General features: G+C 36.3%; 3 protein-coding genes across 4 annotated transcripts in view; 1 reads left to right on the forward strand and 2 right to left on the reverse strand.

Annotated features, from left to right (window-relative positions):
* The window catches only part of LOC132189750 (ATP-dependent DNA helicase SRS2-like protein At4g25120), a 22,163-nt gene extending 9,503 nt beyond the window's left edge, over nt 1–12,660 (forward strand). Inside the window, exons 16-29 of one of the 2 annotated variants that reach the window (XM_059604531.1) lie at nt 1,304–1,354; nt 1,590–1,667; nt 1,769–1,978; nt 2,105–2,143; nt 2,346–2,417; nt 2,514–2,600; nt 7,714–7,770; nt 8,129–8,334; nt 8,430–8,523; nt 9,158–9,208; nt 10,045–10,107; nt 11,061–11,120; nt 11,901–11,963; nt 12,169–12,660. In XM_059604531.1, coding sequence (XP_059460514.1) covers nt 1,304–1,354; nt 1,590–1,667; nt 1,769–1,978; nt 2,105–2,143; nt 2,346–2,417; nt 2,514–2,600; nt 7,714–7,770; nt 8,129–8,334; nt 8,430–8,523; nt 9,158–9,208; nt 10,045–10,107; nt 11,061–11,120; nt 11,901–11,963; nt 12,169–12,258 — 1,221 coding nt within the window. In that variant the 3' untranslated portion in view covers nt 12,259–12,660. Of the gene's footprint in view, nt 1–1,303; nt 1,355–1,589; nt 1,668–1,768; nt 1,979–2,104; nt 2,144–2,345; nt 2,418–2,513; nt 2,601–7,713; nt 7,771–8,128; nt 8,335–8,429; nt 8,524–8,665; nt 8,831–9,157; nt 9,209–10,044; nt 10,108–11,060; nt 11,121–11,900; nt 11,964–12,168 lie in introns of those variants that run through there. The other variant, XM_059604533.1, reaches the window with a different exon arrangement.
* A 347-nt stretch (nt 12,661–13,007) lies between these two features.
* Nucleotides 13,008–16,584, reverse strand: LOC132189449 (ankyrin repeat-containing protein BDA1-like). Its single transcript, XM_059604187.1, has 2 exons — nt 15,969–16,584; nt 13,008–13,839 (listed from the first exon to the last, which is right to left on the reverse strand). The coding sequence occupies exons 1-2, from the start codon at nt 16,536–16,538 to the stop codon at nt 13,108–13,110; spliced, it is 1,302 nt and encodes a 433-aa protein (XP_059460170.1). The 5' UTR covers nt 16,539–16,584; the 3' UTR covers nt 13,008–13,107.
* Nucleotides 16,585–16,807: 223 nt separating this feature from the next.
* On the reverse strand, nt 16,808–23,066 carry LOC132189448 (uncharacterized). The gene is made up of 8 exons (XM_059604186.1): nt 22,594–23,066; nt 22,192–22,331; nt 21,941–22,040; nt 21,724–21,822; nt 19,132–19,479; nt 17,796–17,888; nt 17,505–17,711; nt 16,808–17,339 (listed from the first exon to the last, which is right to left on the reverse strand). Exons 1-8 carry the CDS (start codon nt 22,921–22,923, stop codon nt 17,076–17,078), a joined length of 1,581 nt encoding a protein of 526 aa, XP_059460169.1. The 5' UTR covers nt 22,924–23,066; the 3' UTR covers nt 16,808–17,075.
* Nucleotides 23,067–23,158: the final 92 nt, after the last annotated feature.

The following is a 23,158-nucleotide window of genomic DNA, read 5'->3' on the forward strand; positions in this document are numbered from 1 at the left end:
GAATATACAAGCAAACGAAAAACAACTAGAAAACATATTCTAACACTCCCCCTCAAGCTGGAACAGCTTGGGCCACACAAGTTAATTAAATAAAACTTCAATGCCGGTTGAAAAACTCGTTGGTAACTTGAACAACCATTTGATCGGTTCTCGCCAAAAAACACCAAGGCCGGTCGGATGCAACGATCACTTGATCGGTTCTCGCCGGAGAATCCAAGGCTGGTCGGATACATCGATCTTGGGATTGGTTCTCGCCGAAAAACACCAAGGCCGGTCGGATGCAACGATCACTTGATCGGTTCTCGCCGGAGAATCCAAGGCTGGTCGGATACATCAATCACAAACAACAAACAAACAACAAATTTTCACATGATTAACCAACAAGATTAGCCGGAAAACAGATACCGGAAAAACAAAAAACTTTGCCGGAGCTTTGCTGGAAATATGCCAGAACTTCGTCGGGGCTTCAAAACTGGCCAGAAACACACAGAACTGGCCGGCAGTACTTAAAAACACAAGAAAAACACTGAAAAACAGAACAGAAAAAGTCACCGGAGGCTCGCCGGACCTTCGCCGGAGTATCGCCGGATACTCGCCGGAGTATTGCCGGAGCTCGCCGGAGAAGACAGAACACTCCGACCACTTCAACAACAGCAACTAGAGAATCAATAGAGGGCCACACAGTAACGTTTTAACACCAAAAACATCAAATCGTCGGAATTTTTTTTTTTTTTTTTTTTTTTTTTCCGATGGCTTCTGCAACTTTTCCGGCTACCACAGAATACTCCGGCCACTTCAGACAAGATAGAAAACCACCACAGAACCATCCAGCCAGCATCACAGAACATCAAAAACAAACAAAATATATATATATATATATATTTTTCTCACCGGAAGGAGTTCCGGTCACCTTAAAACAAGAACAAAACAGCTCTACGGAGCTCTTTGAAGGTACTGCCCGTGTGGGTTAGCCCACACGGGCAGTGCTGCCACCAAGAAGAAAACTAAACTACCCAAGAATCGAAACAAGCTCTGATACCATGTTATAGTTTGTATGAACGTTTTAGACACAAAAGGCAGAGGCTATTATATTATTCAACTTATGTTAACCTAATACAAGCATCCTATTATATAGGATTAGGGAAATACCATAAAGACTAAAATACCCCCAAAACCCTAATGACTCAAACCCTAACTCTTCTAACACTATAAAACAGGGTAATTTGGTCAGTAATTCACATACCTCTATTGCAGTCGTTTGCTTGTTTTTAAAGAAATTGACCTCACATAAAAATGCTTGCAGGAACAATCAATTTCAGCTGTCATAACCTCAGTAGCAAACATGGTACCTCAGGTTTGTCTTCTCTTTAGCCTTATCTTATGTTATTTTATTTCATGTTTATTTTTTTTTATATGAAGTCAAAACTTAATAATTAAAATGGTTCAAGAGATTTATTGTTGTGCTTGATGCTGTTTTCTTATAAGCCAATGATATGAGTACATGTTTTTCATTCAAATGTTTGTTACTATTTTTCTGATTCAGTAGATTTACATAACTTTCACCAATCATTCATGCCTTAATTGTTTAGAAATACCTTCTTGAGCAACGGGCAATTGTTGATGCTGATGGAGGAAAATTGTTGAATGAAGACAATGACATCAGATCTGTAAGTATGGAGTTTTCATCTTGAAGTTCCAAATTACTTTTGCCCTCACCTGAATCTTGGTGCGCTCACATGGGTTGCAATCTGATCCCTTCTCCCCACAGGTTCTTCAGTACTTGCTGGATGACGTCTCTGAATTTTTATCAACTAAATTCATTGCTGCAGAAAGGGCTAGTAAAACTGTAGCAGAAGAAAAAGGTTGTGTCAATGTGCTCAAGGCTTTTATTGACTTCATATCAGAGCGTGAGAGAGAAAATTTTCGCTCTAGGAGACATAATAATGAAAACTCTGTCACCTTGACTACCATTCATCAGGTATATTTCTGATTCCCACAGTTCCCTTTCTTTAATTTGTTGGGACTATTCTATTGCTGTTCTTCTGGAGCTTGGAAATATTGTTGGTTCAACTTTCTTTTAATCCCTCTTGTCTTCCTTGTGCAGTCAAAAGGCTTAGAATGGGATGTTGTTTTCATTGTTAAGGTACTTGACCACATTGATTTACTAGGTGTTGCTCAACGTGCTCTTTTAAACAAATGGCTGCACCAATAATGCATCATAATTGTCCTCTAAAATTGTTTATGTTGTGATTTTCAATTTATTCCCTTACACTTCATGTTCTTCAGTTCTTATAGTATTATTGAAGGCATTTTTCTTTGCATTAATGCTCTAGTCAATTACACAGGCAAATGAATTTGAAATTCCTTTGTTGCATGAATTTAATGGTATTGCAAAGGAAAATGGGACCTTAATTGAGGTAATTTTGTTCTTGCATGGACAATTTCTATCTTTCTTTCATTTAGATAAATCTTTTTAGTATTTTTGGCCGATCACTCTTTTCTTTGGTTCTTAGGAGGAAAGGCGCCTATTATATGTTGCAATGACTCGTGCTCGGAAAAGGCTTTTCATTCTCTATGTCATGATGGATTCCAATTGGCAGGTACTAGCCATAAAACATTTTTACAGTTGATTCTCTAATTATAGATACTAGCTTATAACCCGCGCTATGCGCGAGATTCTTCATTATAATTTAATTTTAAAATTTAAACACATCATTTTTCATTATAAGTTAAAAAGACGTATAAAAATATATCTCATCTCTAAATAAAAAATTAAATCTTTATTCCTATAAGTATATATGATTTAAAATGAATAGTATAAAGAAAAAAAATTAGTAAGAAGAATACATGGATTATAATATAGTTAACACAATTAATGATGCTAATTAATGACATGTGAATTATATTGAGATATAATTAACGCAAATAATGACGTCATATAGATATATTGATATAATTAACGCAATTATTGACGCTAATTAATGACCAGTTTTTAAAGAAAAATCGGTTATATATATATATATGACGTCTTTTTTTTTTTGAATCCTAAACATATTACTATACATATCAAATTGACTAAACGTATTAATACATAATAGTTTGATTTATATTATTTGTTTCCTTATTTGATTCAGACGTTAATAATACTTAATTTATTGAATAATTTATATATGAAAAACTCTTCAAATATAATTAACGCAATTAATGACACTAATTAATGACTGGTTTTTTAAGAAAAAATCAGTTCACTCTTAAAAAACCGGTTAAAAAATTATGCATTAAAAACCGGTTTAGTGTTTAAAAAAAATGGGTTCACACTATATGTCTCAATTTTAAGGCACTTCTCGGAAGGGTTTTGAGTTTTTTTTTTTATAAGTAATAATGCATTAAAGAGCGCAGAGGGGCGCAACCCAAGTACACAGGGAGTATACAAGAGAGCGACTAAGTAGGGGAGAAGGAAGAAGAGAACATAAAAAGAAAATCAGGAAAATTGATCTCTAAAGGAGCAAGCCAGCCTGTAGTCCATGTGAAAATTGCTTTTATATATAAGTGCCTTAAAATTGCGACATGTGGTGTGAACCTATTTTTTTTAAATACTAAACCGGTTTTTTAAGGCATAATTTTTTAACCGGTTTTTTAAGAGTGAACATTAATTAGCGTCATTAATTGTGTTAATTATATTTCAAGAGTTTTCCACATATAAATTATTCAATAAATTTAGTATTATTAATGTCTGAATCAAATAAGGAAACAAATAATATAAATCAAATTATTATGTATTAATATGTTTAGTCAATTTAATATGTATATTAATACGTTTAGGATTCTCAAAAAAAAAAAAAGACGTCATATATATATAACCTGTTTTTTAAGAAAAAAACCTGTCATTATTTAGTGTCATTAATTGCATTAATTATATACTATTCATTAATGACATCATTAATTGCGTTAATTATATTTCCATATAACCCACATGTCATTAATTAGCGTCATTAATTGCATTAACTATATTATAATCTATGTATTATTCTTGCTATTTTTTTTTCTTTATATACTATTCATTCTAAATCATATATACTTATAGAAAAGAAGATTTAATTTTTTTTTTTTTATTTAAAGAGGTGAGATATATTTTTATACGTCTTTTTAACTTATAATGAAAAATGATGTGTTTAAATTTTAAAATTAAATTATAATGAAGAATCCCGCGCATAGCGTGGGTTATAAGCTAGTGTCTAATAAATTTTAAAGAAAGTGACTCACATTCCACTTTAGACAATTACTAGTTCAATTAGTAATTAACCAGTAAAATTTGATGGATGGCTGATTTGGGGTTCTTTAGGGTTGGATTCTTGGGAAATAATATATGAAAATGGTTGGAATTCGAAATAAAATTGCTAGACACTGAAAGAAAAAGAAAAAAGAAAAAAAAAAGAGACAAACTTAGGCACAACACCTAGTTTTCCTATGTATCATCGTACTTAGGATAGGAGAAGGGTTGCATCACACTCTCCTCAATAGCAACTGTTGCTCGAAATTCTTCTTCATTTAACCATCATAGAAAATAAAAAAAGACATTACATCCATATTTGTAGGTGTCTAATGCCTAACCCTAATTGACTAACTTTTTCAGATTTAAACGGCCCAAAACCAAACAACTAATGAAACCCACAAATAAAAACACTACGCTCAAATTTCTACTTATACCTAAAATCTGAAATTATAAAAATATCCAAACTCCTAAAATGGAATCAAATTAGAATTAAACAAAAGCAAGTTATTGCTTCCTGCATCAGGTTGTGTCATCAAACTTGTCTATCTTGGTTTCGGTTTCTTTTTTTGAAGAAATGGATATCTTATTCCAAAAAGCGCTGTAAAAAACAATACAATCAAGGAGAAGTGACTTCCTCTCTCTTTACAATACCATAGATACATGGTGGAATTTTGTTCCTCCACGTTATGTCCATGACCTGAATAATGGCCTCCTTAGCCAACCTGTGCGCTGCGTAATTGCCATCCCGGGGTATATAGTTGAAGCTCGCATTACCGAAATCCTGTATCATCGTTTGGATGCCTTCCATGTAATATGCTTCATGACCGTTTGTCATGAAGGAGAAGAGGAGAGGCAATAGGGAAATAAGCTTAGGTGTGGCTTTAGAGGGAGTTTCTGGAAGGGCTACGTGGCAACTTGTGAACCAAGCATGTGGAGTAGTGTGGTACAGCTGTAAACAACTAAGGCTTGTAAGAATGGCTTGTAGGAGTGGGATGCACGTTTCTCTTGTGCAGTGGCTTGTAGGAATGGGACGCACGTTTCTGTTGTACAGAAAGCGTGCGTCACTTTAATGGGTTGTTACCGCAATTTTTGGGCCAGCTGGCTGGGTAGTTAGCTTTGGGCTTGGATTGTATAAATAGTCTGTTAGGAGTTTTAGACAGACATGAGAAAAAAGACTTGAGTTGTTTGTAATTTCTTTTGGAGACCTGGGTATCTCGAATAACCCATTATCAATCTACTTCATTACCTTCTTCGACTTCAGTTCCCAATCATTACTCATCATCTATTACATTTCATCTATTCCATAACAAATATCTTACAGAATTCATAACGAGAATACCAAATTCTTTACATTCCACTAGGTGACCGAAATAACTATTGCATGGCTCATGTGAATTCACCTCCTGTACGACCTGTTTAGCATCTCCCTCAAATATTATTTCGGTTGTCTCTAATTCGTGCCCAAGAAGGAGTCCTTGTAAAGCTGCAATTGATTCTGCTGTCGTTGGGTCTACATTTATTGACTTCGTAATGCTTCGAGCCATAATCACCCGACCCCAATAGTCCCTCGCGATTACACCTAGCCCGATTTTGCCGAGCATTTTAGCGGCATCCCACTTTATTTGCCGGCCTGCGTCATTTGCTTTCCAAAATTCGTCCAAAGCCGTAATAGCTCCTTGTACCAGTTGGTTGGGATGGTGAAAAGAGTTTTTGTGAACCACTGAATTCCTCCTAAGCCAATTATGTCTGGCTATAACAGAAAAAAGGTCCATTTCCTTGCTATCACATTGAGAGTGCATGTCCACGAAAATTTGTTTGAATTCCAATCCCCTACTCTTTGCTTTTTGAAATTTCCGAATGCTCCCACCCCATACATCCCTTGCCTCTGTACAGTCCCATAAAGCATGGGCTACCGTCTCCTCCTCCAGACCACATATAGGGTACGAGCTCTCCTTTATCACCTTTCTTCTGTATAAATTGGATTTGGTCAGCAGAAGATTATTAAAAGCCTTCCATAGAAACATTTTGACCACATTGGGCACCTTTCGCTTCCACACGTTACTCCACAAAGTGTCTTCGTGGTTTAGCCCCGACCCACTGCTGCAAGAAACTGCTAATTGTTCCATCTCCAAATGGTAAGCACTCCTGACCGTGTATTCACCGTTTTTAGTCCCCCGCCAGATTCTTCTATCTTTTGGTTTGAGTGGGCTCAAGGGAATGTTGAGAATGACTTGTGCCTCTGATTCCCAGAATATTTCCTTCACCAGTGAAACATTCCATTCCTTGGTGTCCGTATCTATGAGATCCTTCACCTTAGCATCTGCTGGCAATGTATTAATAGGAGATTGCACCGAGAACGTTGATGGCATGGGGATCCATTTGTCCCCCCACACCTGTACCTCCTCACCGTCTCCAATCCTCCACATTGTCCCATGTTCAATAACAGGCTTCGCCGATATGATACTTCGCCAAGCATAAGATGGCCGACGTCCTACACAAGCCTCCATAATTGTTCCATGAGGATAATATTTAGCCTTGAGAATTCTAGCAATCAAGGAATCTGGATATTTAAGTATTCTCCAGATTTGTTTTGCCAAAAGTGCTTTGTTGAAAGTCACCAAATCCCGAAATCCCAGACCTCCATCATTCTTTGTCCGCGCCATCCATTCCCAGCTCATCCAATGGATTCTAGATTGGTTCTCTTTGTGACCCCACCAAAATTTTTGCATCATTGGGCCTTTATGTGAGAGAGGGTGTTAAGGAATCCAACATTGATTAGGTGTATATATGGTTAAGAAGATATGTCCGTATCGTGTTGGATGCTCTAAAACTAGTTATCTCTTAAGATGGGTCACTCGTACATTATTTTCCCTCATGTCTTATCCCTGCTATTTCTAATGTGCTAATATAGAAGCAACATATTGCCCTGAATTATTTGCTGCTTATTTGAGTAATATACAAGAGAAATAAATGAAGTATGAGCCCATCCACTCATTTCCTTCTTCAAATTACCTGGAAAAAAAAAGAAAAATACAAGAGAACTAAATGAATGAAGAAATACAAGTTAAACCGTCTCTAGCTTTGCAGGATGTTGGAAGCTTTACTAACATGAAATATTTTTTTTCTATACATGCATGTTCTCTTGAAAGGTGAGTTACACTTAAGAAAATGTCTAGACTTTTTTCGGCCTTTTCAGAAGATAGCTATGGTGAATCTAAAAGCTAAAGTGGGATCTAGGGTTGCCTTCCCAGGTCTTGACAATGTTGCCTAGAGTGCCCCTGAGGGGTTTCCAGTCTTTCCCTCTTAAGGAACTTTTGGTTAATAGAGAAATTTAATAATTGATGCTGAAAACATTTTCTGTTCACAACACTATGTTAATTTTTTGAGAATCAACAATACTATGTTTTTTTGCTCTTTGAGTAATAAGTGTTTTCCTTCAGATGCTTCAGCCATCAAGATTTCTCAAAGAAATTCCAGATCATCTTCGAGAGGTTCAGGTTTGTCATGCTTATCCTACTCTTTAAGTTGTTGCCATGTTAGTGACAATATAAATGCTTTCCACTTATAATACCATTATTGTATTGAGAATTTTATTGTTATGTCGTCTTCCACTGTTCTCTGAATGGCATTTCAAAGTGGATTGATCTAGGAACATGCATTTGAGTTGGCATGGATTGTTGGCTGTTAAACCTAATAAAGTAAATTAAGCAGAATTGTAAGAATTAATAGACCCTTTAATCTATTTAATTATTGAATTCTAGATATAGTTCACATCGGCTATTCATTATCTTATATGAATAAACGTCACTAGTTTTTATTTTGCATCTCTTCTCAGTTGATGTCTTGTTTATGTAGGCTGAAGTCAGTATACAAGATTTACAAACAAAGCAGGAACACATTCCAAATGAAACCTTGCAGTTTTCCATTGATCTGCCAAGAGAAAAAGAACTTTCTGAAGTAGATATGGTGCCAGATGATTTCCTGAAATCTTGTAATTATAAGGCTTCAAAAGAGTGGAAAGAACCAGTTGAGGCAAGCAATGGGAATGGATTCTTAAGAAGGTTGTCCTCCCATTTGTGATGGGTTGATCAACATTACCATCACTTTTAGTTGTAGTTTATTGCAACTGAACCTGATTCCTATCACTGTTTTACAGGTTCAGTGTCGAGGATAGATTGGTTATTTCCCATTTATTCCATAAATGGGCTAAGAAGCAAGCATTTCAAAATCCTAAGAGGTTGCTTGACAAGGTGATTTTTGTGTTATTTCAAACTTTGTCTTGTAAGTTCTGGATAGTGTAGCTAGGATTGAGCATCGTGTTGGCCCACCCTATGCTGTATAAGAGTATTGTGACTGCTTCACTGATAATCAATTATGAAAATTTTCAAGCAGACCTTGAGGAAGATATAGCAATTTAGTTATGAAAAGTTAGGAAGATTGGATGTGCATGGAGTCAAGTAGATCGGACTATGTTTAACACAACATTGAATGTGTGACATTGATGCTGAAGGTACATGATAATGATATTGTAGCTGCAGGCAGCAATGTTCTTGAGATTGAGATAACTTCGAAGCTTTTTGAGATTGAATTTTACTTTGAAATAGTATAGATGTGATCTTTCTTCTGCAAAACTATTTATGTTGATTGGGTGTCATACGTAATACTGATAAATGAACGAATTGTGGGCATAATTATTCACTCCTTTTTTTTTTTTTTTTTCCTGTTCTAGATTTCATTCATGCGGTTGTTGATGTTTGCATTATGTAGATAGGCAACAAGCATTCACATAGGACTTTGAGATTCTTATTTTCAGTGAGTAATCTTTGAATTGGAAACAATATGAACATGTAACTACTGATTCACGTTACTTTGTTGTATTTACAGGTGGGCTTTGTGATTGATGAACGCCTTAGAGCGAAGAAAAACAAACACAAGGTCATACAGTTTTTTTAATTATATTTAAGTACAAGTTATATTTCTTGTCTACAATTTAATATAGCTATATGCTTTCTTTGCATACCTGAATGGCTGCACCAAGCTATGCTGACATATCTATTGTTAGATGGTATGATTGTCATAAATATAACTAGTGAGGGTAGGAGGTCGGATAGAGAGTTTCTATGCACATTTTATTTTTCCAACTCTTTCCTTTTTTTTTCCTTTTTTTTTTTTCTTTTTTTTTTTTTTTTTTCTTAAACCCTGATCTTTTCATTTATGAAATTAGTTTTTTGTCGTATAAGATGGAATACAATATCTAGAAAGCTTTGGTAGTTCATTTTCTGACTCTTGAAGGTGACTTAAGAAATATCTAAGTGATGAAACAATTCGAAGCATTTGCTATAGTGCATTTACTAATGGACAATTAGATAGTAGAGTGACTCTTGAGAGCCTATGTGTAGAGCATGTTTATACATAAACAATAAAAGGCTGACTTACAAAAAATAAAAAAATAAATAAAAGGCTGACTTCATAATGTGTAATAAGGTTGAGTTAGAGTATATGTTTTGTACTTGAAAAATTATTCAAATTTCAATCCGTCCCTTGAAAATTTGGCATGTCAAATCGGTCATTGTGTCTTCCAAAAAGTTTCATTTTGAATTTTGCATCTATACCATCCACTGGAGTGACCAAATTTGAATGAAATGACAGAATTTTAAATCTAAAAAAACCTAATAACCAACTAGTACGGGTCTGCAATGTGGCTCATTAATCACCTGTTCCCAAACATGTCTCCAGTTAATGATGTCTTTTCATCATGTTTTATGCGTCAGGATGTTTTGAGTGCGCTGAAGTCTTGCTTGAGCTGTGACGAAGCATTTCAATATGCAGAAAATGTAAGTATATTTGGTGGTTCTTCCAGAGTATGATTTAACTTATTATCTACGATAATAATTAATGTATTCAACATATAAGAGCAGTCCTTGCAGCCTCACCAAATCTATATTTTGGTTATTTTGGTGAGACAATTTAAGCAAAATAGCTTAAATGTACACTTTTCAGCCTCACCACTTTAACAACAAAAAGTAGTGAGGTGAACAATACTTACCGAACTTAAAATTTACTATTCACTCACCTATTCATTAAACAAATATATTTTCTCTCTCCTTTTTTCTGTTTCTTTTCCTTTTCTCTGTAGCCTATCTCCCTTCTCTTTTCTTCTCTCTCCCTCTTCAATGAAATCAAAGTATATATTATGCCATATAATTGCATTAAATATTATTACTGCTGAATGATAGTAAAAACGAAAAATCCTTGTTTTTTTTTTTTATATTTAAAAAAAAAAAAAAGAGACTTTTCAGAATTGATATGGGAGTGGAAATAAACCGACGTTACTAACAATTCAAAATCAATCATGAAAAACATTAGCTTCTTCCAATAGAAATTAAAACTAAGAAAATGAAGGAAATATTACAAATTTTTAAAAATATTACCTTAGAATAAGACAAATATTCTTAAAATAGACCATTAACAAACATTCAAAAATATAATAGTTAGAGAAAGAATAAACAAATCTTTGAAAAATAATATTTAAATGAAATAGTTAAAGTTGATTGTTAAAGTAGTGAGACTGCAGTGGGTGCTCTAAAAATGTGAGTTATTAAACATAACTAAAAGTGTACTTTTGGTCATTTTGGTAAAGCTGTTAAGAATGCTCTAAGGGTATTCATTGTAACTCCTTACATTATCAATTTAAGAGTAATTTGATTGCCCTACTAGTTAAAGTTTTTATGCAGCGTCAATATGTGTATGCTATTTTTTGTTCAATACGATATTTCTTTTGTACTAGGTTTTGAGATGGGAGAAAATTCCAGCTGATCAACGTGCCCATTTGATGCGGGAAAAGCAGGTTTCATATTTCAGCTTATAAATTTCCATACTTTTTATTTTCCTTGGCTTCAATTGTTGGAGTGAATTTCTTTTATTTGTTTTTTCACCTATTAGAGCTATCTGATTTAGTCCATCAATCTAAAAGTCAATACGAATGTTATTTTATTTTTCAAATTAATAGTTTACAATAGCTTGGCTTCAAGTTCAAAAACTGGAGACTTTGTTCTATGGCAGCCTAGTACTTGGATAAGTTTTTCCTTTCTCCAATTTAGGTTGTCCAAATTTTAGAAAACAGAGAGTATAATGTGGGGGTAGATAAACATGCCCCTCTCTCTCTCTCTCATGTGTGTGCATCATATATGTTATGTCTGTAGCTATGTACGTGTGTTCATTACATTTTTCTAAGTTCTTGATGTTTCTCTTAAATAATTCCTTAGAAGCACAAATATAGTTTGCTTATATCATCTTGATGAGTTTGTTTGCATTAAGATTGTGAGTAGTACGAGGGCCTAATGTGTATTTGTTTTTCTTATAATTATATGTATTCTTTTACTAAATTATGTTGAAGTAAGTTTTGATATCTCAATTTAAAATATGAGGATAGTTATATATATATTCTTTTACTAAATTAATATTGAAAAACGTTTTTAGATCTTAGTTTAAAATATGAGGGAGCATAAGATTGATGTCTCACATCTTGCATTATAAAACATTTTGTTTCAGCATTTGTGTTTAAAATGTAATATTTGCTTGTTTTTGACAATCCATGGAATACATTTTATTTTGTTTTTCCTTTTAGGAGCATTTCCAAAAACTAAGGATTGAGAATTCAATGGGTTCATCAGCAGCAACATGTAAACAGGTACCTAACATCCATTAATTAAATGAGTCAATTCTCTATCCTTTTTATTTTTTCATTATTATTATTATTTATATTTGTGAGCCTTAATGGAATTTTTTTCTAAAGTTATTTATTTATTATTATTGCTTAATTTCATAACGTGTGCCGTGTTATTTTCTATGGTGGGAAACATACTTTTCATTTTGTTTAACGTTTTCAACGGCAGATCTCTTATTTGCAAAGTTTGGGATGCACTGTCACCCCTACATCGCGTCTCCATGCTTCACGTTTGATCGAGCAATATAAATCATTGTGATTATTCGCCATTACAATTCCTGCATGTTGGGAAAGGTCATATTTGTAAATGTCTCCAACGTTTTTGGTTAACGTTGTTTGATAAAATGATTGTCACTTATGAACTGTGGAGCCTAAAGAAAGGGCCATGGCAAGAAACTCACAGTTGATATTGAAAGGCATTGCTTGCTGCCTCGACAGAAGAAAAGGTCAGCGAGTTTAGGTTGAGGCCTACGATGAACAGGATGTTAGAAAGTTTTCAAAATCAAATATAATTATATGTATAGTTTTACTTTCCTTTCTTTTATTGAACCTATTAATAATAATCTTGAATTCTCAAGGGGAAAAAGTGGAAAGAAAAAGATGTTTATTAATGTCTCTACTAACATACGTATATTTATTATTTTAAAGTGATTGAGTGTATGCACTAGCACTAGTACACGCTTGGTTGTGGGTTGTAAGGCATTGCTTTGATGGCGCACTTGGCATGAAAGATTGAAGCGATGGACAATTAGTTAATGCTTATAAGTATGATCTAGTTGTTTGATATAGATCGTAGGATACTTATAAGTACAATCCAACGATTGGATTTACTTGACTGTTATTAATATTAATTATAAGATTAAAATTTAGTGATTGTTGCTAACAATTGTGATTTAACAGTCAAGATGAATTGCCTGTAGGTAGAAAGTGCGATCAATCTGTTTGAATTTAATGACTCTTAAAATACAGTTATTTATGAAATTTGTTTGATAATTAATTGACAAAGAAAGCTGTTTAGGTGACTGTTCACATGGTAGGCTGATTGAAAAGGCACTTCTATGAATTGCACTCATTCGAGAAAATTATACAGATTAAATCCGATTCACGGCTAGCATTCAGAGCTTAATCTGTATGAATTTCTAAGCTTCCATATAAGATGTCTCACCCCCCTGGCAACGGGCCACACCATTGAAGGCAAAACTGATGTAAATATAGTTATGTAGAGCTTCAGCCGATTTGGCGCAATGGTAACCACTGCAATACCATACGTGACGAACATGGTGGCCGTGCTGATCTGAAGCTCGAAATGCATTGGAAAATTGGCGGTGAGGATCTTGATCATGAAAAGAGACACCGAAAACCCAACAGAGTTGAAAAGCATGAAAAATAGAAACGTAACTGGGCTATTATAACCCATTATTGCCTGCCCTCTTAGATCACCATCCACCCAAACGCCACCGGGGGGACTCAATCCCACTTGGTATGTTGCAGTTGCCACGAGAACAGAGATAACAAGCAAGGAGTCACGAGCATGGCTGGGAGAATCTCGACCCTTTTTGAACTTGAAATACTCCACCATATTCTTGGGCTGCATAAGAGAGCTCCTTGTCCTTGATGCTGCCGTTCGGTTAAGAGAGGAGGCAGCGGGAGTGAGAAGATTGTGGCCATCTCTTGCGCTGATGGCTCCTGCAGCTCTAAGGATCTCTTGGATTTCTCTATCACCAGCTTCGCTTGGGAAAATCATTAGCAAGTCGAGGGCGGTTAGACCGCTATGGTTGATGGCGTTTACTTCCATGGCAAGGGAAGTTGTAGCTCCATTGCAGAGCAACAACTCTATCACCTGCATGCCGGGAAAATAATGTTGTATATTAAGGAGCCTATAAATATGGGACCATAATACAGATACATATATACATGCATAACTCATGTAGGACATGTAAATATATCTCTTCTTATTAGTTTAAGCTTTTGAGGTAACTGGTGATTTCACATGGTATCAAATCCAAAGGTCATATGATTGAACTTTGACTCCGTTAAATCACTCCCCATTTAAATTAAATATTCTACGTGTTGGGCATCACCTATTTAAATTAAATATTTCACGTATTGAGCATCACTTATTAAAAAAGAGTTTGAGCCCACGCATGAGGGAAATTGTTAAAATAATATGATTAAGTGATTAAGGGCCGGTTTGAGATTGTGTTTGAGGGGCTTAAAAGTGCTTTTAACACTTAAAAAATCTGTTTGAAAAAAAAAAAAAAAAGTACTCATTTGGTAAAAAAAAATTAAAAGCTCTTTTAATGGTAAAAAAAGCCAAAAAATTACCAAAAAGCACTTTTGACAAAGCTTAAAAATGAAGATTTTGCCTAAAAATTCTTTTTTACTTAAAAGCTTTATTTCCCAAACGCAATCTTAAACATGTTCTAAATATATCTCTTCTTATCAGCTTAAACTTTTAGGACAAGTGATTATAAATGAAACAAGACAATGAAATCATAGTTCTACCTAGCTAAACAAAAAGTCAAACCGGTTTATATGTTTCAGCTAATATCCTCTGATTAACTATGCTAAAAAGAAAGTGTCTTGCTGCATTTCTCTAGTCCTTGTCCAGATAGGTGGAAATCCTGATTTTTTATTTTTTTAAAGGTACAAAGTCTGGTCAAAGATAGTTGATTAGGATAGCTACAACTTTGATCATCTTGAAAGCCACGTAGCGCATAGTTTTTAGGTGGATGGTTGACCAAAAATAAAGCATGCTCAATGAGGAGGGCTTTCTGGATAGCTTCTATCTATTAAATGTTAAATAAAGCCAATTATATTGCTCAATAAGCAATCTGTTTTTAAAACATACCACCATGAAAATGACAAATTTGGGGTCAGTCGAAGATATTCCTAATTAAATAGATTAGGCCGGTAGAGAAATCTCATCAAGGTTGACTTTTTGCGGATAGTTATCCAACTTCATTATCTATTATATCATAAATTTACGAGCCAAGAGCTCATATACATATAATTAAGATTATACTTAAATCATGTGGAACACTTAAGATTATGACAAATTACCACGCTCCGTAGCCGATATTTACGTGGACCGACTCTATGGACTCTACTAACCCGATAACAACCATTTTTTTTTACGACTTTCACTCACCTATTAATATTTAATGGCATTGTTGGAGATCTCCTCCGGACGGTTGGATTAAGGCGAATTGGGATGTAAGTTTGGACTTGCGATAGGAGCGGATGGGAGTGGGGATAGTGGTGCGTGATCATGAGGGCAATGTCATTGCAGCAAAGAGTCATACAAGGTTGGGCTCACCTGACCCTAGCTCGGCTGAAGCATTGGGAGCCTACTATGCAGTGTGTTTTTGTCAGGAGTTGGGCATACAAAACATCATTCTAGAGGGAGACGCACAAGTAGTGATAAATGTGATTTGTTCGAAGGAAATTAATATGTCTTGGTATGGACATATAGTGACAGACACACAGAGAGTCCTACAATCCCTCAAAGGATGGCAGTGCATTTTTTTACGTCGAGATGCTAAGTGCTAATACAGCGGCCCATAGACTAGCCAATGTGGCCAAACAGATTTTCATGTATAAGGTTTGGATGGAGGACACTCCTGACTGTATCCATGATGTAATTTTGAATGAGCAACATGCTCTTTCTTTGATTTGATATATGATAACAAATTTTCTCAACAAAAATAAAAAAATAAAATTAATGGCTTAATATGATGCACATACATAGTACTAAGACATTTTAATCCAACTTATAGATCGCCTCCTCAGTGATTCGACCACAAAACCGCAACTCTCACCTAATCCCATACTTAATGTGATGACTAACTTTAGTACAAAATTATACAAATTTTGGGTAGAACTCACAATTGAAAACCGGCTTATAAGGAAATAGTGTCTAAAAACTACTATGTATATAAAATTAAGATTGTAGTTAAGCGTACTCACCTGGCGTTGCTTTTTCCATGCCGCTATGTGAAGAATTGTATTCCCTTGCTCATCCTTGAAATTCACAGTATTTTTCTTCATCTCTCCGACCCATTCTACCAAAACTTTGACTGCTTCAAATTGGCTGTGCTTCACAGCAAGGTGCAAAGCAGTCTCCCCATGCACAGAAACATCTTCAACACACTCTGGACAAGCCAAAAGCATTTCAGCTATCACGTCAACCCTTCCTTTAACAGCTGCATAATGAAGAGGAGTCTTCTTCTCCCTCCCCTCCAAACGACACAGATTTCCGTCAACTCTCAGCAGCTCTCTGACGATCTCCACGTGTCTGTTGGCTGACGCCATGTGCATGGGGCTAAGACCATCTTGATTCAATTCTCTGGCAAACTCTGGTTTCCACCGTAGGATCTCCTTGGCAAACTCAACATGGCCGCCGATGGAAGCAACGTGTAAGGGATTCTCGGCAGAAGCCAATGCAACAGAATGGAGGATATGGGGGCTTTCTTTAAGCAATTGGTGCAAGTGTTGGACATTTCCTGTTTGAGCCGCCTCAAGCAGCCTTCTATCCATCCTTCTTGGTGGAAGATGTGAAGTTGTTTTCTCCTCAGATGTAGTGCTTATATTAAAAGCATATGGGAAATAATTAAACATTTTGGATAATCTTCTACACTTGAGAAAAGATGCCACCTTAGAATGAAATAAAGAATTAATTCAATATCCATTGCGTTTGTCGACTACTGTAAAAAATTATAAATGTCACGTCTTTCAAAGATGGATTAGGTGAGGTTCTTTCTTGTGACCAAAAAAATATTCATACAAAATAACGTGACACAGCATGATCAAACAACTGTCTTCAATGGAATTATTAAGCATTGTATAACACAATCAACAATTCTTACAAATCAGGAAGCCAAACCAGATGCTTAAGTTTATGTAATCGCGTTGCTTTTTATGCATTCGTAATAAGAAATTGATATGGAACTATTTTTTTTTTTCTTAATATAACTCATAGCAGAAGACTTCCATATTAACCTATTGACAAAAAGAAGAAAAAAAAAATCAGGGGGCAGTATCCACCCCCAACCCCACTCCCTCTCTAATCCTAACTTATAGTCCTGGTATGGATTCAAGATTGTACTTTTGAGAAGCGGAAGCTTCAGCTGGCTGAGTTTCAGGCAATTTTGGATCCTTTATGGCATCAAGAGCTTGTAAATATGCGCTGGAGGCATTACGATTTGATAAAGAGCCAGGATTGCTAATTCTGCTGGCAAGGAACCGGCGAATCAAGCCCCTGAGGAATGGAGCCATGGTGTCTGGTTCATACTCTAAATAGTACATGATTCCTCCCATACACATACAAAATAAAAACACCTGTCACAGTTGAAAAGTGTCAATTTTTGGCGTCTGGTGTAATATAAAATCTAAGGATTTGTTGAGACGGGATAGTTGTGGGATAAATATGTGGTATATAACATTTTTCATGAAAAAAGTGCTTTCAGAAGAATGAAAATAGGAAGGTAACAAAGTTGGCAATACCTCAGCATTCCTAATATCTGGAAGCAGCTGGCGGTTCACTAAGATATACCAAAGAGACTCTCCGGCCCGTGGAAGAACATATAAAGCAAGTTCCCTTCGTCTAGCTTTTTTCTCCAATAATACAGAAAGTGCAGATATACTGCCTGCGATCCAATATACAAGCTTGTGGTCTTTTGATGCAACTTTTCTATGCGTACATATCACTCCCTTGCATTGCCCAAGCATTAAAACTAAGTACATGATCATGCAGATTTAACCAAAGATTTGGATGTCAGATTAAGAGACAGCTACCTGAAAAATTCCAACAAAAGCCGACAGAAATGCTGTTGAGCGAACAGCCCCCTTGACAGCAAGCCAGCAGGTACGAGCAGGAGCATCCATGAACTGAAAAGGTATCATGTAACTAAAATTAATAACAACAATATTTCCAGAGACGTAGCATGTTATCCAAGGCTAGTCTAAATAAATAAAAATCCCTCACAATTTCAAGATAACACAGAAACAGCTGTTCATTGCATTAAAAAGAAGTTTGTTTTTGTCCTGGTTCCTAGTCATCAGTATATAGCACATCTCAACCATCACAAAAACACACCACGTAATACATGTATAAAATGAATTCGACATAAAGAACATGGAAGTTAATATTAGCAGGAATACCAGAATTGTTATGCCTTTATTAATAATAGAGCTGATATCCCGAAGAGACAGTCATTCTAAGTCTATTTGGACAACCAAATGTATGTGTACCAAGCCATACCTGGTGCATGATCTTGGGAAAAGAAATGCCAATTCTCACGCATAAGATGTATGGAATAACAGTAAATGCTCAGCAATATTTGCTTTCCTATCATTTGTTCATGGTTTGTTAAGCACAAATGCAAAGAAGGCACAGGAATTACACACCGCAAAAGTCATATAGATAAACCGCTTACCAAGAAAAATAGGAACAGGGAAGTTCTAAGGTCTTGAAAATAAGCCAAATGAAACCAACAACACAGGACTCCACTACTTGGACCAAAACCAGGGAAAAAAAAAACACACAGCAAAAGTTATCCTATAATTTCCTACTGGATTTCAAGAATTTATAATTAGAGATATTTGATGAAAGTAGACACTTTTTACCATTATATTTCCAATAATATCACTAAGTGTAACATTCTTTATGCGGCAGCAATGCACAAAGCGAGATTCTAAAACTCAGGAAAAATATCACTTACACTATTACGTACATGGAGTTACATTGCTGTATTTCAGTGGAGGTTCAGGAAGAACAAAACTAAAACATAAAAGCAATCTTTATCCACGTAGCATAAAAGTATCTTTATCACTATTAGTACAGCCAAAAAGAATGGAGGTAGTTGTGGTGCAGATGTCTGTTATTGACCAATAATGTCCATGAAGCCAAACATGAACAAAAACACATGGCTGCTAGTATTGGTGAAGGTGGAGATGAAAATGGTGCTGTAAATTGAAGTATTTACATTAATCTGGTAACATCCACGTAGGTTGAGATGGCAATAATGGTAATGTCAATGAAAATTACGAGGTGAAATATGTGGTGATTGACTGATTGTGATATTAGAGATCAGGGTAGTGCCAAAAGAAACAACCTGAGTGAAGAAAGTACCTTTTGTAGGTGCAAAACAACATATGGTACGAAGGTCAAAGAGAAGTAAAGTGGAAATGTTTTCCTGAATGTAGCTGATGTTGCATTTGCATTGTGCACTAAACATGAATTTGTGTCTGGATGAACAACAGAACACGGAATAATGGATGGAAACTCTTCCAACTTTGCATAGTTCGAATTCCTTCTGTCAGATAAGTAAGCAGAGAGTGAGACCACATCCACAGGGTAACCTCTACAGCTGTCCCTTACAGCCTTGTATACAGGCTTCGCAACTGGGCCAGTCTTCTGGATGAAGTCTTCATATGATTTCGGCAAGCTCTCAGGACGCATTACAAAGGCATACATAACCTGAAATGAGTGCATCAACCAGTAAGATAAGAGAAGATATAAAATTAACTTACTAATGGATATTTTGACAGAACGCTGGTAAGCATAGAGTTAAGAAATTCCAATCAAATTCTGATAAGGTGTTAACATCTTAAAAGAAACACAATTTCAATATGTTTACATAGGTGAATGAGTCAATGATAGGGCAGTGCTAATATTAATGTGCCAGCTTAAAAGTAAGTAAATACAACAAAAGAAGCCAACTGAGCTTGCCAATGAGCCATAACTCAGGGCACCTCCTCTTCCACAAACAGGGTGGAGGATGAAGCAATGGGTTCGAACCCCACTAGGCATGTGTATGTAGCTAGCTTATCAATCAAGAAGGTATTTACTAGCTTGCATCACAAATAGGGGAAGAGACAGTCATTTCACCTCACATATTCTATACCAAGCAAAACAGCATTCAAGGAATCACAGACCTTATACTATAGTATTATCCAAAAAACACAAGTGCACACAGAGAGTCCTACTCTATCTTACACTTGCTACTTATCTGTCTAGCTTCAAATTTCCACAATTTTGAAATTTATTATAAGGCGCTCACATGCAATATCTGAGCAAGTCCTACTCTATCTTACACTTGTGTCACAAGCAAGCAGTTAACCGAGTGGAGCTTAGGATTATACCAGAGGAAAATAGGCTGAACAGATTAAGATTGGGGTCTTTGGCTTTAGAGTCAAAGGAATTTTTACATGCAGTTGGTGATAGTAATATCTTATCCTGCAATTCTATGATTCTAATATACAATTTGAGGACACTATCCATGGACCCCATCATGGTCTTGGATTCCTTAATTGCAGCCCAAAACTCTACATGCTTTATACCTTTTACAAACCCTAGCACCACATATATTCCCCTGCCCTTCACAAACATATAACCGTGGAAACCAACCTTCAAGAAAACACCTTAAGTTACTGTTTCCTGCACCATGTTTATATCCAATTCTTCAACTTCTTGTCTCTGAAGCTCACAAAAATCTAACAACATTTAAACCAGATGTCCTACACCCTTTTTCTGCATTTCCAAAACCTAAAATACATGCTTCCCAAACCATGCACGCCAGTTATGTAATAGTAAAATAGTTTTAATTCTATTTCACAGCACTATTATTAGGGCCTGTTTGGTAAAGCTTTTGGCAGCGAGACGGCTGCTTTCTAGAGCAAAAGCAGATGCTGATGTGTTCAGTAAAACCTTGCAGCAGATTTTGAGAAGCAGCCAGGAGGCTGTGATCCAGGGCCACTTTGCTAGCAGGCAGCAAGCCCCTAGTTTAATGAATTATTTTTGAATGATCAAATTTATTTGTATTATTATTTCCGAAATTCCCATGATAACCCTTTTGTTTTTCTTCAATCATTCCAAGGAATACGTTTTGGTCATCTTATACATTCACAACACATTTACAACAATATTTACCAAAAACTAGGCAAAGCATTTGAGCTGCATATATCTGTTTATGCAACACATTTATCAGACAAGCTTTTAGCCACACAAAAAAAACAAAACGACAGCAGCTTCTTCACAGTAACTTTTGCAAAGTGACAGGATAAACAATCTGGCCCTTAGTTCTTTTCTTCTAGTATCCAGTTTAGATTGCAAATTATCAACTTGACTCATAAAAGTTCTTGTTCCACACTTGTTCACCAAGCATAAGCAGACACAAAATTGCTCACTAACTCCATCCATATCCTTTCTGAACAGTTGCCTTCTCTTTCCTTCGTTACACACAAAATCTTCATCAACTGTTTGATGCTCCCAACTTTAAATCTGCTTTCTTCAGCTTAGCACTCATTTATCTCAAGTCTCAACATTTAGATCCAACTTAGGCAGAAATCATGGACAGTTTTTTGCTAAATCACCCAACACTCAATTTCATAACAGCATGGCTGGTTGTATATTTGTCTATTAAATATCCCCTCCTATAGGATAGAGATAGGCTGGTCGCAAAGTATAAGTCCACTTCATCCATCACAAATAATTCCATGGGTAACATGAACTCTCTCCTGCTTAGGTATAATACTGTCAAAGGAACAACACTAGTCACTATTTGGCATGACTTGACCATCAATCATAAATACTTATGTTCTTCTAGTTAAAATCTATCCAACTAGCAATTGTATAGTGCATGCAGGTGGGCAGGCATAACAGATTTGAAATTTTTTCTCAAGTTAATAACAGCTTCACAAGTCAAAATGAACTTTATGGTACCTGAGCACATGCTAAAGCAAAGAGCAAAGAATCTCCATGCCTCCAATGGCTTCCCCAAAGGTGAAACTTGTTCTTAGACTTTGCAGAATTATAAGCACACTGATAGGATAAGAAAACAACCATTAGACTGGTGTGCTTGCGCACAAGCACACACAAAAGACTCTGATTGCTTCAGAGGGCATGTCAAAATCAATTAGATTGTAAGCAGTTTACGTACCTGGCCTAACCTGGCCAAAAGATATAGAGCAAGTGTGCGCCTCCGGTTAGAATCCTCTAGCGCTAAAATACACAATCCGGCTACTGAACCTGCTAAAATGCTGCTCCATCATCACCTTAAACAAAGTCATAAACGAGGAATATGCATTATCATGACTCAATAACTTCAAGGCGTTGCAAAGTAAACCAAAAGACATACCAAGAATGACTCAAAATTAAAATGAGCAAATCATATTCTCTGTGCATACTTACGCATTGAATGGCGTCTCTTTCTTTCTCAACTTTCTCAACAAACATCTAAGGGCATGATAAGACCCAGTGAAGCCACCAAAAAATAAACCGATTCGGCATGCTTCCTCTCTTACTATTAGATCTTTTTCTGAGACAAGTTGCTGCCAAAAAAAAAAAAAAAAGGCGTCCTCAGTCCTCACACATACAAATATACAATAACAATTGATGGATAATATTTATATTCTAGATTTCCCTTTTTCTTTTTCACAGCAATCAACAAGATCAGCATTGTTATTTCAAATTCGTAGCATTTCTTTCTAATTCCAAAACCCTAATTCCAATCAATTTCATCACCGATCACTCACAAGCCTATTCAATCCACAACAACAACAACAACAAGAAAAGGAAACAGATAATGCCGACCTTAAGATCGAGGAGGGAGGAGTAGGACTGGCGGCGGGCGAGCTTGAAAGCGCGGAGTAGGATGCCGACGCCGACGCGGACGCCGTAGGAGAGGAGGAAGCTCTGGCAGAGGTTTCCGATGGCGTTGGCCACGCACGACGTTTCAGCGCCGTGGTCGCATGGCGGGCAGTGCTGATGCTGCTGTTGGTTCTGGTGCGGCCCACGCGCGGCCCCGGCCTTGCGCTGCCGGCGCTGGAGCTCCTCGATGGCCTCGCGCAGCCTGTCCTCCGCCTCCCGTAGCCGCCGCTCGGCGTCCGCTTTGTCCTGGAGCGGCGGCGACGCTGATGCCATTTCGGTCAGAGACACCGAGAAACAAAGATCGGAGGTTTCAGTTATTTTGGTAGCTGCCGCCTGCCAGCCTGCAAGAGAGGAGGTTTTATTGGTCCGTTGGAGGTAGAGTTTTCTTTTTTCTTTTTTCTTTTTCTCTAATCGAGAAAAATGAGTTTATGTCAAGGGAGTTATGTACTGCGACGGTGACATCGACAGCATTGTCATCCACGGCACGCTATTTTCGCACCAAAAATGC

Source organism: Corylus avellana, chromosome ca8 (assembly GCF_901000735.1).
Source record: "Corylus avellana chromosome ca8, CavTom2PMs-1.0".
Taxonomy (NCBI): Eukaryota; Viridiplantae; Streptophyta; class Magnoliopsida; order Fagales; family Betulaceae; genus Corylus; species Corylus avellana.